At 29.6% G+C, this 16,905-nt stretch overlaps 1 protein-coding gene across 1 annotated transcript; it reads right to left on the reverse strand.

The window, feature by feature from the left end:
* Positions 1–832: 832 nt before the first annotated feature.
* Positions 833–14,204, reverse strand: LOC124841936 (uncharacterized). The gene is made up of 6 exons (XM_088112170.1): positions 11,216–14,204; positions 4,880–5,665; positions 4,088–4,786; positions 2,862–3,344; positions 1,907–2,659; positions 833–1,750 (listed from the first exon to the last, which is right to left on the reverse strand). Exons 1-6 carry the CDS (start codon positions 14,066–14,068, stop codon positions 1,025–1,027), a joined length of 6,300 nt encoding a protein of 2,099 aa, XP_087968296.1. The 5' UTR covers positions 14,069–14,204; the 3' UTR covers positions 833–1,024.
* Between the last annotated feature and the right edge of the window lie 2,701 nt (positions 14,205–16,905).

Consider the following 16,905-nt stretch of genomic DNA (forward strand, 5'->3'; position numbering starts at 1 on the left):
CTCTCTCTCTCTTTTCTCTCTCGTTACTCAGAGCATAAAGCTTTGATACCACTTTGTTAAAAAAACATGATCCACACAAATAATTAGACTTTTCAATTCACTATTGTTTTTTTCATTGAACCTTACAACCTTTAAATAGATGCAAATAAGGCCTTGGACCAAATGTAAATAAGACCTTAGGCCAAATACAAATAATAAAAACTGACAATAAAATAATAACTAACTTAAAATAAAAACTACTTAATCTATTGTTATCTTATATCAATAAAATAAAATAATACTATTCTTAAATAATGGAAAATCAAAATTATGTATCCTTATTTTATTTCTATTAAAATCAAACTAAATATTATTAGACCCAATTTAATAAAATAAGATTTAACTAAAATTATTAATAAATCTTTAAAATTTAAGTTTATTTGAACATATGATATATGGCCTACAAGCTTTGATGATGACCCTGATTCCTGCAATGGCTGCTTGGCGTATCTCTTTGATGAAGATCTCAGAAACCAATCTCTACCTGCTACTTTATTTTGTATGTACTTTTAATTATTATATTTTATGTAATTTAATTATATTATTTTGTTTTTAGAACTTATTGATACATATTGATATATTTTTATTTTATTTTTAGAAACCAAAGTGATGTAGTTTCTTATGAGAAGACAAAACTAGGTGTTCACACCTCATATAAGTTCAACCGGAAACCAATGAAAAACTGCACCTTGTGACAAGTTCCAGTTATGTGTATACCAAGTACAGTTTAACTATATCCTACTAACCAATATATTGACATATTTGACCAATGTAGTAGTTCTGCGAGGGGGATCATATCCTAAGTAGAACGTCAACAATAACAAAAAGTATCTCAAGTAGAAACAGGTACAAAATCTGGAAAAGTTTATAGTAATGTAAGTAATATGCACAAGTCTCAGTTGAGGGTACAAGAATCCCAAATGTACAACACATGATTTAGATAGCGAATTTGAAGTTACATTGTTTAGACAATGTATTTCCATTCTTATTTAGATCTCTTTCCTGCCCTGAGACCATTGTTAAAGGAGACAGAAGGAAGTTCTGAGGTGCCTTTGTTTCCATGGCAAGCCTCCATCTTAGGACATTCTGTAATGGTTATGTCATGGCAGGATGGCAGCTCAAAATGGTAAGTGCTTGAACAGAAACATCTAAGGCTTGGAAGCCGGTAAAGGGTTAGCCATTGCAATGCCTGGAATATAATCTTAACCTTGTTTGGTTCTTCTGATAGTTTCTCATCTCTAGTGATGATCTCTTCCATCAACTCACATTCATGTACTGAAAGCTCTTGGAGTTGTGAAAGGCTTATGGCCATCTCAGGAGAAAGCACATTTTTCAAACTATGACAATGCTGAATCTTTAGCTTTTTAAGGTTCATAAAGCTCAAGATTCGACCATCATATTTCCATATGTGCATCAGTTTAGGAAGATCATACAGATGCAGTTCCTGCAGATCAAAATTGTATGGTGTTGTGGTACCCCCTTCATCTTCATTTCCATCCACTTCCTCTGATTCAAATATCTCGACCAGTGAACCACAATCATGCAACTTGAGTTGTTTTAGATGCTGGAACCTATGCAGCATGTTGGATGGAATACAATGCAACAGATTTTCACTACCTTGAACAACCAATTCTGTATCACTTCTTAAGTAAGGCTGCAGCTGTTGACCATGCTCAATGCATGAGATTGTCTCCGATGTTTGCTGTGCAACCTGCAATATTTATGCATGTCAATAGAGACTCAAGTAATGCTACATTTGATAAATCTTAGTAGTTCTGAAAGAAAAGCAAAATTCTTATCATGTCATTATGCTTTTATATTAGTAATCACATCAATTGTTGTGATTACATATGGACAATGTATGTACCTTCAAACTCTCATTAGCATGATAGATGGTCATATTAAGGTCTCCCATTATGTCAACATACTCATATGAACCTTTATATATATGGGGAAGCTTTGCTGCGGTTACTGATCCATAGCAGAAGGTAGTCATCTTGGGACATTTTTCAATTATCATTTCTTCACATGAGGGAAGATCAATATTGAAATTTCCCGAGGAGAAACATTTGAGGTTGGGAACATAACGAAGCTCCAGCTTGTTCAAAAGTGGAAATACAATCATAGCATTATTTGATCCTTCTGATTCCTCATCTTCCTTGGTAGTTATTTCCTCCATCATGTGGCAACTATGAACTCGTAGGTGCCTGAGTTGTACTAGACTTCTGGCTATCGATGGAGGGAACAAATTACACAAGTTGCCACAGTGTTGCACATTTAGTATTCTTAGCTTCTGGAATCCCAAAACTCCATCATAATTTTTCCACAGGTTGATCAGTTTTGGTAGACAATACAAATTCAATGCTTCTAGCTTGTAATGTACCATGGCATGCATTTGCTTTGCATCCACACCATGTGATTCAAAGATCTCAACCAGTGAACCACAATTTTTTATAGTGAGTTCCTTTAGATTTTGAAATATGTGTATTACGTTGGAGGGAACTAGTTTTAGCAGCCTTTGAAAACTTTCAACTGTCAAGTGTTTTTCATGGGTGAAGTATCTTTGTATGCATGTATCCTGCTTGATCCATCCAAGTGTCTCTGATGTTTGAAAAGCCAACTGAAAATCATATTCATCAGTAAATGAAACAATAGGCCATGGCTTCAAAAGACAATTATCCAATTTAATCATTGTTAAAAGATGATGAACTGATATAATGGAGGAATGACATTAAAACTGATATAACAGAAAGATCACATTAAGTAAAAAGATAAATAGAAAAAAGAAAAAAAAAGAGATAGGGAATGAGAATGTTACTGACAAGTCCTTTGCAAAGTGGTACAGTAGCATTCAAATCTCCCATCCACATGTTCTTGGTTATACTTCCAATTTCCATGGTGACTGTTTCCAACTTTGGAGTGTATAAAGGGTCATGAGAGAATGTCTGCATCATGTGGCAATTTTTGATCAATACTTGATGCAATGATGGAAAATCAAAGCCATAGGAACTCTGACAGAAGGCCTTGAGTTTTGGTAGGTTTTCAAGTTTCAGACGTTGCAAGCTGTGGAACACTATCTTAATCACATTCCCTTGTGTTTCTTCTGCAGACACTATTTCCTCTATCTCCCTACAACCAGATATATCTAGCTCTACCAAACGCACAAAGCTAGTTGATGTTGAAGGAGAGAACAAATTTCTAACTTTGTTGCAGCTAGTTATTGCCAGATATGTTAGATTAGGAAAAATAAAGCCATTTATCAGTGGATCAACTCTCATGATTCTCATTTCTTCATTACTTGTTGCCTGCAAAAGGATAAAAAGTGAACTCAAAATCCAAAAATCTCATACTTTTTGCTTCAAGCACACTGCTTCTTGGTTGAAATGAGTACCACATATATCTATTTTCATGTTTAAAATATATAAAAAAGGATGATATCTCTGAATTCAGATAACTTTATTGTCTATCCTTATATTACTTAGATATATAACCATATCTATCTACGCAGTTAAAAAGAAATATTATTTTATATCACAATAATAAAATATAAAATATTCAATTAAATGCAAATCTAACAGAATAAACTCATATCTATAAATGTATAAAAATATATTTGCTAATAGTTTATAAACAGTCTGAGGTGTATAAAAGTATTTGTAAAATTATTTTATGAGTTATAACTTAAATAAACGACTTTAATTACTTTTTTAAATTTGTAACTTACTTAGTTTTATTTCATTACTATTTTATATATTTTAATATGTTTTTAAATATTTTTAATTGTTTTACTCATTATTACTTATTTTTTAATTTTACAGAAGAAATATATTTATTTTGATTTTTACATTATTTTTAGTATTTATTACATTAATTTTTTAATATTTTTTGTAGTTTAAATTAAAAAAGATTTACCATTACAAACAACTGATATTTTAAAGTTTTTCTACATAAACTCAAATGAACTCAACCTTTTGAGCTATGCATAATTGTTACTCTGACAATAATTTTATGAGCAAAACTTGGCAATTGTCAGCAATATATTACATACCTCATGGTTTTGATAGCCACTACCATGGATGTTCTCAATGGATGGTGATTCTGATGTACAATGTCTCAGACAAAAGCTTACAGCATTTGGTAGATGGCTCAGTGTAAGAGATTGCAGTTGAGCAAATGAAGCAATTATGGTATCTATTTTCTCCCCTATTTCACCAACAACAACTTCTAGAACTCCACAGTGAGATATGCTGATTCTCTTCAAAGATGACCACTCTAAGGCACATGCCTCTTGGGAAGAGGTAGCTTGGTCACTAGATGAAGAATTTTCAAATACTTTGACAGAACTTGATTGAGGAAGAAATAGAGTTAAACTGTCTTCTCCATCTCTTTGGACTAGTTGCTTTATGACCTTACAGTTTGACATTTTTATCTCTTGCAATTTCACTAGGAGCTTTGCTATGGAATATGAGAACAGATATCTCAACTTGTGACAAGAATCTATAGTTAAGACAGTGAGGTTGTTGAATGCAGTGATTTCTACAGAACTTTTAGGTGTTTGTGCAAGTATCAACTTCACTAAACAATTGGTATTAGAGGCATCAGAAAGTTGGTTTTGTTTGAGAAGGAACATGACTTCTAGTGAATCCCATCCTTTTACTTGCATTTGTTCCAAAATTGGAATGGAGGATACTGTTTCTGCTTTGGAATATGTATTGCTGACAGAAGGGACTTTCTCTGTTGATGAAGCCTGCAATGAAAAATGATGGTTAGCTTATTCATTGCAGGCTTAAGAAAGTAAAAATTGTGTGGGTAAGGAATTAAAAAGGTAAAAATTACTTACCTTAAACTTCAAGTTGGAAAATACATGTGGGGTGCAGCCAAGGCAACACTGAAGAAACTTTGGTGAATCCTCTTTAAAAGTACCATTTGCAACATCACATCTTGTTGAACAACTTGATGAGCCATTGAAATTCTCTTGCCTTGCCACAGTTTGAGTAAACATGGAAGATGTCACAAGCTGAGGGCATCCATCAATGCATACAAATCTCAAAGATGGCCACATTACTTCATAGGAATCTGAAATAATACTCATAAGGTTTGGAAGATCAATAAGTGTTAGAGATTCTAATTGACCAAACACAAGGGTTTCCACATTCTTTTCTTCATCATCACCATTTAGGTTTTCTTCTTTTCCAACAATTTTCTCCATGGAATGGCAGCTGTGTATGACCATTTTTTGAAGCTGAGTAAGTGCCCTTGCAATGTTGGGAGTTAGAAGAAACCCTAAGGAATCACATTTTTTCACTTTGATTGATTTCACATTCTGAAAGCCTTGAATGTAGCTTGGAACATTACCCCAAATGTGTCTTAACTTACTGAGCCAAGATATCTCTATTTCTTTCAACTGAGGAAATAAGAAAGCCATTGATTCACCATGAAATTGTGATTTTTGCAGATCAAACACCATATCTAGCGAAGAACATGCATGTAAGAAGAGTTTTTCCAACTTCGGGAACAGTTGCATACAGTTAGATTCGAAAAGAGAAGCAATTGGCATAATTTGATCAACACATTTTGAACTAAGCAATTGACCATCTTCAATTAATTGTTCACTGGATTCATGAATCTGCACACAAATAATTGAATTAGACTTCTGAAGATTACAAAATACATAGTTTGCATAAATTCCTTGTTTTTCAAAATATATAATAACGACTGATTAATCATTTTTGGTAGTTGATGAAATACTAATTTAATTTTTACCAAAACATTATTCTTATTATGAACACTAATATTTTAAAAAATAATAAAAAGAAAACGACAAATACTTTTGTACCAATTGTGATTTTTGTTATGTCTTTTTTCCTTTCAACTAAGCGGTATTTATAGATACAACAAAAACATTTAAGAGTCAATTCTAATTAATTTGATTAAAATAAAATAAATGTAAAATATCATTTATCTATAAATAATATTTATCTTTAAAATTAATATTACATAAAAATATTAGTAACAGCAGGTTTTATTTTATTTTACTTTTAAATTATACTAATATTTCTAATATATGTAGAGTAGATTAACTATTTCAATAAATTTTATAAATTTAATAACCATGACTTAATCTAAAATTTATTTAGTTTCTTGATCATTTTATTAACTCCAAAAATAACCATATTTAATCTCTTCTTATTTCAATCTTTGTGTACTGTTCTTATTTCCTTTAGTTAATTGAGATGATTTTGAATTAATTATATATGCAGTTATTAAAACAGCATATGATTCGAAAATTTTACCAAGCCTTGATAAAATTAATCATTAAACCATGCAATTAATATAAAAGATATATGTTTAAATATTTTAATACATTTTTTTTGAAAATAAAGTTATATTCTGGCAGTTACAACCTCTGGTCCTATATATAATTACAAATTACGTAATTCATCAAGATCAATAAAACTAATTATAAATAGGTAAATTTTGATTAATATTGTAAAAACTTTAACATTTATTCCAAATACCTATAATTATTAAATGGTTTAAGAAGTGATTATATTTAATGACATTATTTGTGATTCAAGATTTGTTTTTTCAATCAACGAGTGGATTACTGCTCATAGACCAACTAATTATGCTTTTTTTTATGGAAAATGAGATATATACTAATAATACATTTCACAATATTCACGTAGGAAAGGAAATTGGTATTAATAACTTAGACATCCAGTCTATACTTTTTGGTAGCTAGGATCATCTTAAGGAATGGAGCTAGAATAAAAGGGTTTTGTTTTAAAATAAATAGTGTAATATTAGTGGAATTAGTAAATAAGATGTTTTGTCAAAATATGGTGAGAAAATATCAAAAAATAATAATGAACAATAATAAGTTATGGTGTATTGGTTTCATAATTGGTATCTATGCGTTTTTTTATTACATTAATATAATCATTTGAACTATTTTTTAATTTTAATTGTAATTACTTTTCATTTAGTTTTGGTTATATTTATATATTAAAGTTCATTCTTAATTTTTAATATATCATGCATATTTATTCTTGGTTAGTTTTTGATGGTAATGTTTAGAAGGAAGTTAGAGCTTTTACGAACATTAAGATGGTTAGGTCAAAATTGATTTTTTTTATTCCTTACGAGCCAAAACAAGTCTTACTTAATTCATAAGTTATACAAATTTGAATTAGGTTAAAATGACTTACATTTAACTCACTTATATTTTAAAATAAATTTAATAATTTTTTTACCCTGAAAAGAAATCTTAAGTTTTTTTTTTCTTTCTTTACATTTCTTTACCATTTCTTTGTTTCACATCTTCCATAATGACAACTACATTGTTGACTCCATAAGAATTCTAAGAAGACTAATTCTTCTCTCACACAATATTGTTCCCTCCAATTTTATCCCATCTTAGCTTCTAGAGGCTAGCCACGACTCATTCACTCTCTGACTCCATGATCATCACTGTCTCAAGACTGATCCTTCCATGATCTTCGCTTCATCATATGCCTCCCTCTGCACTTGTTTCTCTTGCTCTTTCTCTAACCTCCTTGGTGAGTAGTTTTTGGTCTTGTCATAAGTGATTATATGGAGACTTGTTTTTGGTATCGAGATCTAGACTTTGAGTCTATCTTATTACATCTCCATCATCTTTTATTCAGTTCTTCGCCACTCCTTTGCGTTCCTCCACACCCTCCTCCATGTTCCCCCTTCGTAACTCTATATTTCCTTTTCTTTTTCACTTACTACTACACTATGCTTTAACATTTCCTGTTGTGTTACTTGGTTCATCTGTGTCACGATGGGTAGTCAACCCACTTAATCCAACAACCCATGGTGGATTGAGTTGAATTGTAAAATATTTTGGCTCATGATAAATTTCCAATATAAGTTAATTTTGATATTAATTTGACACTTATCTTGTTTTGATTTTGTTAAATATATGTAGAAATCATCCCAATTTGACTTGTTTTACAAATTTTAACGATTATAGAGAGTTAAAGGAGAAAAATAAGGAAAATGGAGGAAATATAGGAAATTCTAGGCAAAACTAACTTTGGCACGATTGAAAATCTTGAGGCTTGATCCATTCGAGCAAACTCACCTTGGAGGGAAACCTTAAGCACTGGACCTGAGGCTAAGCCATGAAGACTCCTTCTCAAAGAAGTTATCTCAGGGGCTACAACACTAAAAGCATGAGGCTTGATTACAAAGGAAACCCACTTGGTAGGAAACCTCTACAGTTGGAGCCATTCTTTCACCACTGAAGTCACGCCTTGGAAAGTTTATAAAAACAAAGTTGCTCCTTTATTTTAAGAGACTTATGAATAAAACTTAGAGAGAAACTTTTTAGAAAGTTTCTCAAACACTCTTCTTTATACTTTAAAGAATACTTTTAGAGGTTTAGGAGATGATGAATCTTCCTTGGATTGTATTCTTTTCATCCATTATGAGGATCTAAATCTCCTAAAGTGTTGAAGGAAAGATGTAACTATTTGAAACTCTCTTGTAGTTAGCATTGTTTTATTTAAGAAAGTATGCTTTTAATTACATGTTTGAATTGGTTTATGCTTGGTGTTGGATGAACTGATCACTCATCTTATTTCACTAGCTTGGGATTGAGTAAGAACTAGTTCCAAGTTATGGTTTAACTAATTCTCTTCTTTCTTTTAGATGCTAAAAATAGATCTAAAGCTCTAGTTGGTTATAAAATCCTGGTCTTAATGCAAGTGATCCATTCAAGCAATCACTGAAAAATCATACTGAAATTTTGTGATCTAGGCTCTAGGTTCCAGAGACGAACCTAGAGTTACATTCAAAGAGAACTCCCAAAACATGATTAAGTGCATCTTTATAATTAATAATTGAACCTTTACAAGAGAGGGACAATGTGGTGAAATCTAGTTTCAACACGACTTTATCATCTTAAAGTCAATCGATTTCAATTACAAACTGTTTTACAACGCATTTTATAGATAAAATAGCTCTATTTTAGTACATGAATTTTGTTTCCATACTCTCTATGCACCTCTTTACTATTTTATTCAAGGTCAAGCTAATTTAGAACAATGTATTTTTTACCAAATTCTTGTGGATACCACACTTGTTTACTACAAACTACCCAATTACTTGCTGAAAAAATTGATTGCTTTGGAATACAAACAACTCACTATAAAGTGAGTAAGGTTGAGATCACTTATTTTAATCAAAGTCGTGGTGAGATCACTTTGACACCCCTAAATTATGGGTAGCTTGAATGAGGTTCTAGAGAAAAACATAAAATAAGTTATGAGCATTACGATGAGTGCATAAAAAAGAGAGAAGAAAAAGAGAAATAATATATATTTTTAAGCAAAGTCTAACAAAGAGTATTATAAAAGAAAATATTTTTACTCATAAAATTAGTTTATTATTTTATTTACATTTTATTTCATAGACTTATAAATCATAGTATTTATTTCTTTGAATAATTAGTTAAATAATGTTTGTATTTAGGTGATACTTACACAATCATTTGGAACTAAAATTCATTGTAGAATTTTTGTGTTGAGGAGTACAAACATAAGCAAGTTTTACTTGCCAACAAGAAGAAAAGTTAGATTCAAATTCTAATTCAAAATCAATAAAGCCTTTCATATTGAAATGAAAAAGCATAAAAAGTGTGACACAAACATTGGAAAAAATGAGAATAATCTTGGTCATTCATCTAGATTTAAAAAAAAAAATTTTGAACTTTCCTTCTTTTTTCTTTTGCAACTTTTGGCTAACCCTTAGAAGTTCCTAGAATTAGATTTGCATTTGATTTATAATTCATTTTATTGTAAATTGAATAAAGAACTTTGGATGGTTACTCCTACTAACATAAATATCCTCTCCTTGTGTTTAACTTTTCAATATGAAAATTTGAGACATTTTAGAAACTTGTGAGAATGTCAATTTTCTAAATTCTTATCCTTTGTTTGGTTGAATTGGATTTAAGTTAAACTTTTTATAGTTTAATATGTTTTCTTATTCTTTTTGTGATATCATTTGATTCAAGTTTTTCATGAATTGATTCATGATTTAAGAAAAAAAAAATGAGATTCCAACTTTCGTTAGATTCGTGATTCATATGCTTGTATCTTCTTATACATACATGACTCTCATAAACTTAAGCTACATATTTATATGTAGCATAAGAAAGGACCTAAAAAAAAGAATTAATCAAAATTTGAAAACTTAAGCTACATAATTTTGGTTAACTTATGTAAGGTCATAAAGGAAAGAATGATGTGTTTTGTCATTAAGCTACTTAGCTTTTTAGCATCTTAAACCAAAATTAAAGAGTAAAAGAATAAGTTTTATGTGTACTTAAAAAGTACATTTCTTTAAAACTTATCTAAAGTCCACTATGGAAAAGACTCAATCCTTATAAAAAGAAAACTTTGAAACCTTATTTTCATAAACTTAGAAGGAAAACTTTGAAACCTCATTTTCATAAACTTAGACACTTAAACACTGGAGATAATAAAAACTCTTCTTCTTTTAAGCATTCTTCCTATGTGAATATGAGTAGCTAAAACTTTCCTTTCATTGAGATTTAACTGGACATATTATCATGTAATTGTTATCTTAATATTTATTAATTTTATTGATTATTGTTTTTATTTCACCTTTAATGTTTGTGTTGTTATAATAAAATCCATCTTGGGAACTAAATAGAAATTCATCAAAGAAGTATCAACTTAAGCTAAGACTAGGATTTAAACAATCCATCTTGTCATGATTTACAAGCAAACAATGTTTTTTTTCTCAATAAAGTTAAACAATGTTAGAAGTTTATATGTAAACTTCCTTATTTATCATTATTTTTGTATATTAATAAAATAAGTTATATATTATTTAAAATGATTTATAAAAAGCATTCTAAAATAATGAGAAACATAGAATATTAAGATTTTTATAAGATATAAAACGTTGACATGAAAGTTTACGAAATTTACATAGTAATTCTCATTGCTGATAAATTGCTTAAAATTCTAATGTTTATAATAATTATCTTTAAAATAATTATATCTACCATTAATATCATTCAAACACTCACTAAAAAGGGTGATATGAAATTTAACATAAATGTATGGTATACACATGTATATATAAAGAGAGAGAGAAAGAATATCAAACTTACTTGGATTGTCGAGGAACAATGCTCACGAATAACATTTGTATATCCAATCAAGTTTGGCAATTCTTGCAACTTCAATTCTACTAAATTGGAAAACTCAATCAATGACTTCTCGTCATACTTATTGTTACTTGAGATGATGCATTCTATTCCATAGCTTTCAACCACATGCAAACATTGAAGTGTAGCCAAACTAATTGTTCTTGGAAACAATGTGAAGACCGTCTTCAACTTGTTACAATATTCTATTTTAAGGTTTGTAAGGGTTCCAAGGCATTGAGATGAAGTGATGGATTTAACCTTTGCAAAGTCACTTGTTTGACTCATGTAACTAGACACATTGAATATCCCTTTTAAATCATCTAAATTACTTAAAGAAATTGATATAAGTTGAGGAAAGATAAAACCATCAACTACATCTACAATATATTCAAGGTTGTTGCAAAACTCAATACTTAGATGTTTCAAAAATGGAAAACCCCTGTCATTTAACTCCAATATGACACTTTTCATGTTTTTTATAGCAACCAAATTGAGAATTTCAACCTTTTCAAGTAATTGTTGAACTGTCACACTCCTCTTGATATATTTGTAATATACATTATTCAACTTCAAAATATTTGGATGCAAGTATCCTTTTCGAACAATGCCATGAGAAAGAGTAGAAGAATCTCCCAAATAAACCCAAAATCTCTCAATACTTTTGAAGAACAAATCTATGGGTAAATCTTCATTTGTCAAAATTACAATCTCTATGACCTTCAGATGATGGGATAAAGATTGTAACTCAAAAAGAATGTGATTAGTTTCCTTATAAGAAAGACTTCGCACTCTAATATAGAGCTCTTCTAGTTTAGATAAGCTTGCAAAGACATTAGTAGATATTTGAATGAGATCATTGCATTCAGTCAAATCTAATAACCTTAGTGAACTTAGTTGTCCAATTTCTTCTGGCAATTCTTTGATATTTGAGTTAGAAAAACTAAGAATCTCAAGCATTTTGAGTTTCTTACCAATTATAGATATGTCACTTACAAGACAATCTTCTAGTAGTAGAGTGTGGATGTTGTCTAAAGCTTCAAATACTAAAGCCGTTGAATGAATGTGCACATTTTGTAGACTAAGCACCATAAGCTTATTCACACATTGGAAGAAATTATCGGGAACCAAACCCTTCTTCTTTGATGCTATTTGCAAAAGCTTAAGCTTTGGACAATTTAACACTTTAGGATGTTCTTTTGCTTCTTTGGAGATAAGTGAAATCGCACTGCTATGATAACATGTTTCTCTTTTAGATTGTTCCATTTGATATCCGTCACATTGTATCATAAAATCATATTCTTCTGTAGATACAACTGATATGATAACATCGCGTATAACATCATGCATTTTGACACACTCTTCCACATTACCATCTAACAACATGAAACGCCTCTTAAGTTTATCAACAATGGTGTGCACTCTATTTCTAACTTTCCACAATGCATTAATATTATTAAACAATTGCAAACCCATTCCATGCCGGAGTAGAACCTCTATAGGAATGTCAAAATCTTCTGGAAATAAGCAACAAAGGAAAAGAACATATTTTTCTTCTGCACTATCTAAAAAATTGTAACTTAGCTTGATGCTTGAATATACACAAGCTTGCATTTCTAAAAGGAAAGGGATGGAAGATCTTTTTAATTGATCTAATGCATCTTCCCATACATGTTTTTCTTTATTTGCTAATGCTTTTGCCATTGTAACAATGGCAATTGGCAACCCCCCACATTCATTTGAAACCTCTTTTGCTATGTGAAGAATATCAAGCTTGGTTGAAAGATTTCTACTAACTATATCATGAAAAAGGTCCCAACTTTCATTTGGAGACAAAATAGAAACCGTGAAATTCTTTTGACTTCCCATCTTATAACAAACATCTTCATTTCTTGATGTAAACAAAATTTTACAATTCTTATGATGTTCATTGGAAGGAATTCCAATAGACTCAAAATCAAAGTTTACCCAAACATCATCAAGAACTATTAAAATATTATCAACACCTTTCAATCTTTCATGTAGTTGACATGCTTTCCCTTGAATAGTCTCCTTTTCAAATCTTAAGCCTAAAGCATCCGCAATTTGACCTTGAATTTTCACATAATCAAGATTTTGAGAAACCACTACCATTACAACTTCATCAAATAGCTTGCATACTTCTAAAATTTTAATTACTTCTTTCACAAGTGTTGTCTTTCCCACACCACCCATTCCACATATACTTAAGATTTTAAAATCTTCATCTTTCAATGTCTCCAAAACCTCTGTAATAATTGATTTTCTGCTTGGAAAACTTTTGATAACATTTGAGAAGGTGGATCCAAGTTTTGGTGTTGGTAGAGAGTATGATATGATGTCAAATTTCTCTTCATTTAATTTTGTAACACTCATTATCAATATTTTTGCTTTCTTACTTAATGAATACCTTGACACCAAATTTGGAGACCATATATCAAGACATTCATTGTTTTCTACTTGAAAATCATTAATTTTTTCTATTTCATCTATTATTCTTTCCACTTTGAAGAGCCAATCTTGTACAATTGATACAATTTGACGTCCATTTCTTCTATCTTCATCAACCACACCTTGCACTCCTTGCTTTCTACCTTCCAATGTTTTGAGTTCTCTTTTAAGATCTTTTATATTTTTCTTATAGTGAACTAGATATCCAAATTGATTTCCAATTGGTGCAACTAAGGATTCTCCAAGTTTTGTCAGTGTTCCTGTCGCTAATGCAATAAGACACTGCATTTTTGCTTTCCAAGTGTTTGTATTTGAATATCTGTATAATGTTATAATGGAAGAGAACATGGCCAAATTAAAATTTATCAAATCAGAAGAAAAAAGATTTTTATTTGTAAGATATGACAAAATATAAATGAATATAGACACTTTCTATAGTAACCTTTAATACTCAATAATAAAAGAACTTTGATACAAAATTTGTGTTTAAAGTGAAGCATAAGGTGACGTGTGTCACCTCATTTGTTTTTATACAAATTTAGATTATATAATTTAAAATTTATTATTCTATATCTACCATATTTATAAGTTTATACTTTACTTTCATCTCGTTTTGTTTGGAGAGAAAAATGAAAAAAAAGATATATATTTTAGAATTAAATTAAAACAAATTCATCGATAAATATATCTTTATGTATTAAGTATAGGTAAATAATAAAACATATTATATAAAATTTGATTATTAAAAAAAATCATATAAGGAATGTTTTTATCATCGATTAATTTTGCACCACAATCAAACCAGATAGAGAATTATTGATCGAACTATTTGATCTGATGTTATCTTGTCTAGTAATAAAGAAAAAAAAAGAACAAAGAAAAATATAAGAAAAGTTAAAAGAAAATATGGAAATTAAAGGAAAACGACAACTATAGACTATATAGCTCCTAAAAAAATTAGGGGAGAGAGAACTATAGACTATATAGCTCGCAGTCTTATCATTATAATCTAATATAATAGATGAGTACTAAGCAAATTCTCGAAAAACTTACCTTAAGTAAAGCTTTTTACTTAGATTAAACCAAATCCAAAACAGTGTATATTTGATCTCAAAGTGGTGGTGGTTATAGTACTGATAACTGGCCAAAAGGAAACAGGAAAATGAATAAGATAAAGAAATAAAGCATGAACAACATTAGTAATCAAAATGAAAAAAAGAAAAAACATGAACAAATACTTACATAGATCTTTGAACTGCCTGGTTTGTAACTGTCTGTGTCTCAACTTCTACATATATAAACAATCTGAACAGACCCAAGAAGGCATTGAAGAATTTCCCAGAACATTCACAAAGTCAAAAGCTGAGAAAACTATAAATGGTTGTTTCTTTATGAAAGCGAGTAACGCATAGTCGACAGATTGAATATTTAAATACGTGAAGATTGCTTGGAAAGAAAGTTTGGCGAAGATATAACGCAACCTTCAAGTCATAGTTTTAAAAAAATCCAATAAGTTTAGAATGTTAGTCCAAGCGTTAATGCCACAGGATAGGACCAGTATATATATTTAATGTATCATTTAATAAATAGATGGTCTTCGCTTTTAATTTTTTTTATATTCATTTTTAAATAGTACGAGACCTTTCATAGTATTTGAATAAGTATTTAATTGAGACTAAGAAATAAGAGTTGAATAATTTTTTCCTCTACTATTTGATGCGTTCTTTCATCGCTTTTTTATTCTAAGGTATAAAAGATGTATATAAGTTTTATTTTCTTTTAACTTTTGAGTAATACGAAATTCTTTAATATAAAAGAAACTAAACTTATAGTTTTAAGTTCAATTATCTATCACTATGAAGAACATATTGTTGTAAAAGCTGACATTTGCTTTTGAAAGTGCAATCATCTATTTTGGCCAGCATGCAGGACCATGGTTGAATATTTTAGCAGTCTTGATTTGATTTCCTAGTCATTAATACATATTAGTGCATGACCAAACACATCTTTGAATAAAATGAGAGTAGTGTTTAGGAATTTAAAGTCAAACACTTGTTTCTATAGAACTAAAATTGAATTCAATTGGTTGCATAAGTAAATGGCTAGTATTATATATGATTTGTCTTGCTTCTGGTGTTCACTATGTTCTATTATCTACTTTATATATTGTAGTAGTATCAACGTGTTAAATATAACTAATCTAAAATTAACTTTTACTTCCTATTTTGAGCTTCAGGCTCATTATTATGCTTCTTGTTATGTTTTTTGTTTTGTTGCTTGTTGATCAAACCTTAACTGATTTATGTTGTGGACAGGTGGTGGTGGTGAAGAATGTCATAAGATTGTGTTCAACCAAGCCCAACAGGGAAGATAACATTATTTTGGTGAAGGTGATTAATCATGTGAAATACAATGTTAACATGGATGAAGTTGATCATGTCATGGATGAAGTTGAATTCTTAGATTGGATAACACATTTTAAAGAGTTTGAAGGTGATGTTAATCACAATAAGATTTGTCTCTTAAATATTTCTTTTTCCATCAGTGTTTTTCTTTATATTTACATTATAATTGTTATTGAATATACTTTATCTTAAATCATCAATAAAATTAATTTTAATTTATGTATTTTACAAATTTATATATTTTGTTTTTTATTATAAAAAACATATTTTATTAAATTAAGAAATTATAAATATAGATGAGTAATTATAAATAAAAAATATTTCAAACCTCTATCAAATAATAATCATTAATAAAAGAGAAAAAAAACTTTCGCAATATAAATTTAATATTAAAAGTCTCTGAAAATTGATTGTAGTGATTCTAAACATAAAGATTTAAAAAACTCCTACAAATTAATTTATAGAGAATAAAAATCTTCATCAATTAAAAAAAAACAGAAAACTTCCATTAAATAACAGATTAGTTTTTTAATACTTGAAAAATATATTTTTAGACTTAAATTATTAAGACTTTGTTTCGATTTTATTAAAAGAAAAAATACGTAGATCGAAGGATGCAAGAGCTAATTTGAGCCCTTCTCTGGTTAAAATACCAATCAGCATTAGTATAGTTAAAAATTTCTTGTTCTAAGAAATTGACTAGTTGAAGAAACTTTTCGTTGGTTTAACAAGGTAAGATAAGTTAGTTGTTCTAAACCCTAACATATCGATATAGTAAGA

The sequence above is a fragment of the Vigna umbellata genome, chromosome 4, assembly GCF_029865625.1.
Source record: "Vigna umbellata cultivar VRB3 chromosome 4, Vumbellata_1.0, whole genome shotgun sequence".
In the NCBI taxonomy this organism is placed as follows: domain Eukaryota; kingdom Viridiplantae; phylum Streptophyta; class Magnoliopsida; order Fabales; family Fabaceae; genus Vigna; species Vigna umbellata.

Bases quoted from the DNA above. Each gene is read 5' to 3' on its own strand.
- LOC124841936 (XM_088112170.1), bottom strand. From the start codon at position 14,068: ATGTTCTCTTCCATTATAACATTATACAGATATTCAAATACAAACACT. The intron at 3,345-4,087 runs GTATGTAATATA...ATCCTTTTGCAG, and splicing joins GTGGCTATCAAAACCATGAG to GCAACAAGTAATGAAGAAAT. The intron at 1,751-1,906 runs GTACATACATTG...TAAATATTGCAG, and splicing joins ATGCTAATGAGAGTTTGAAG to GTTGCACAGCAAACATCGGA.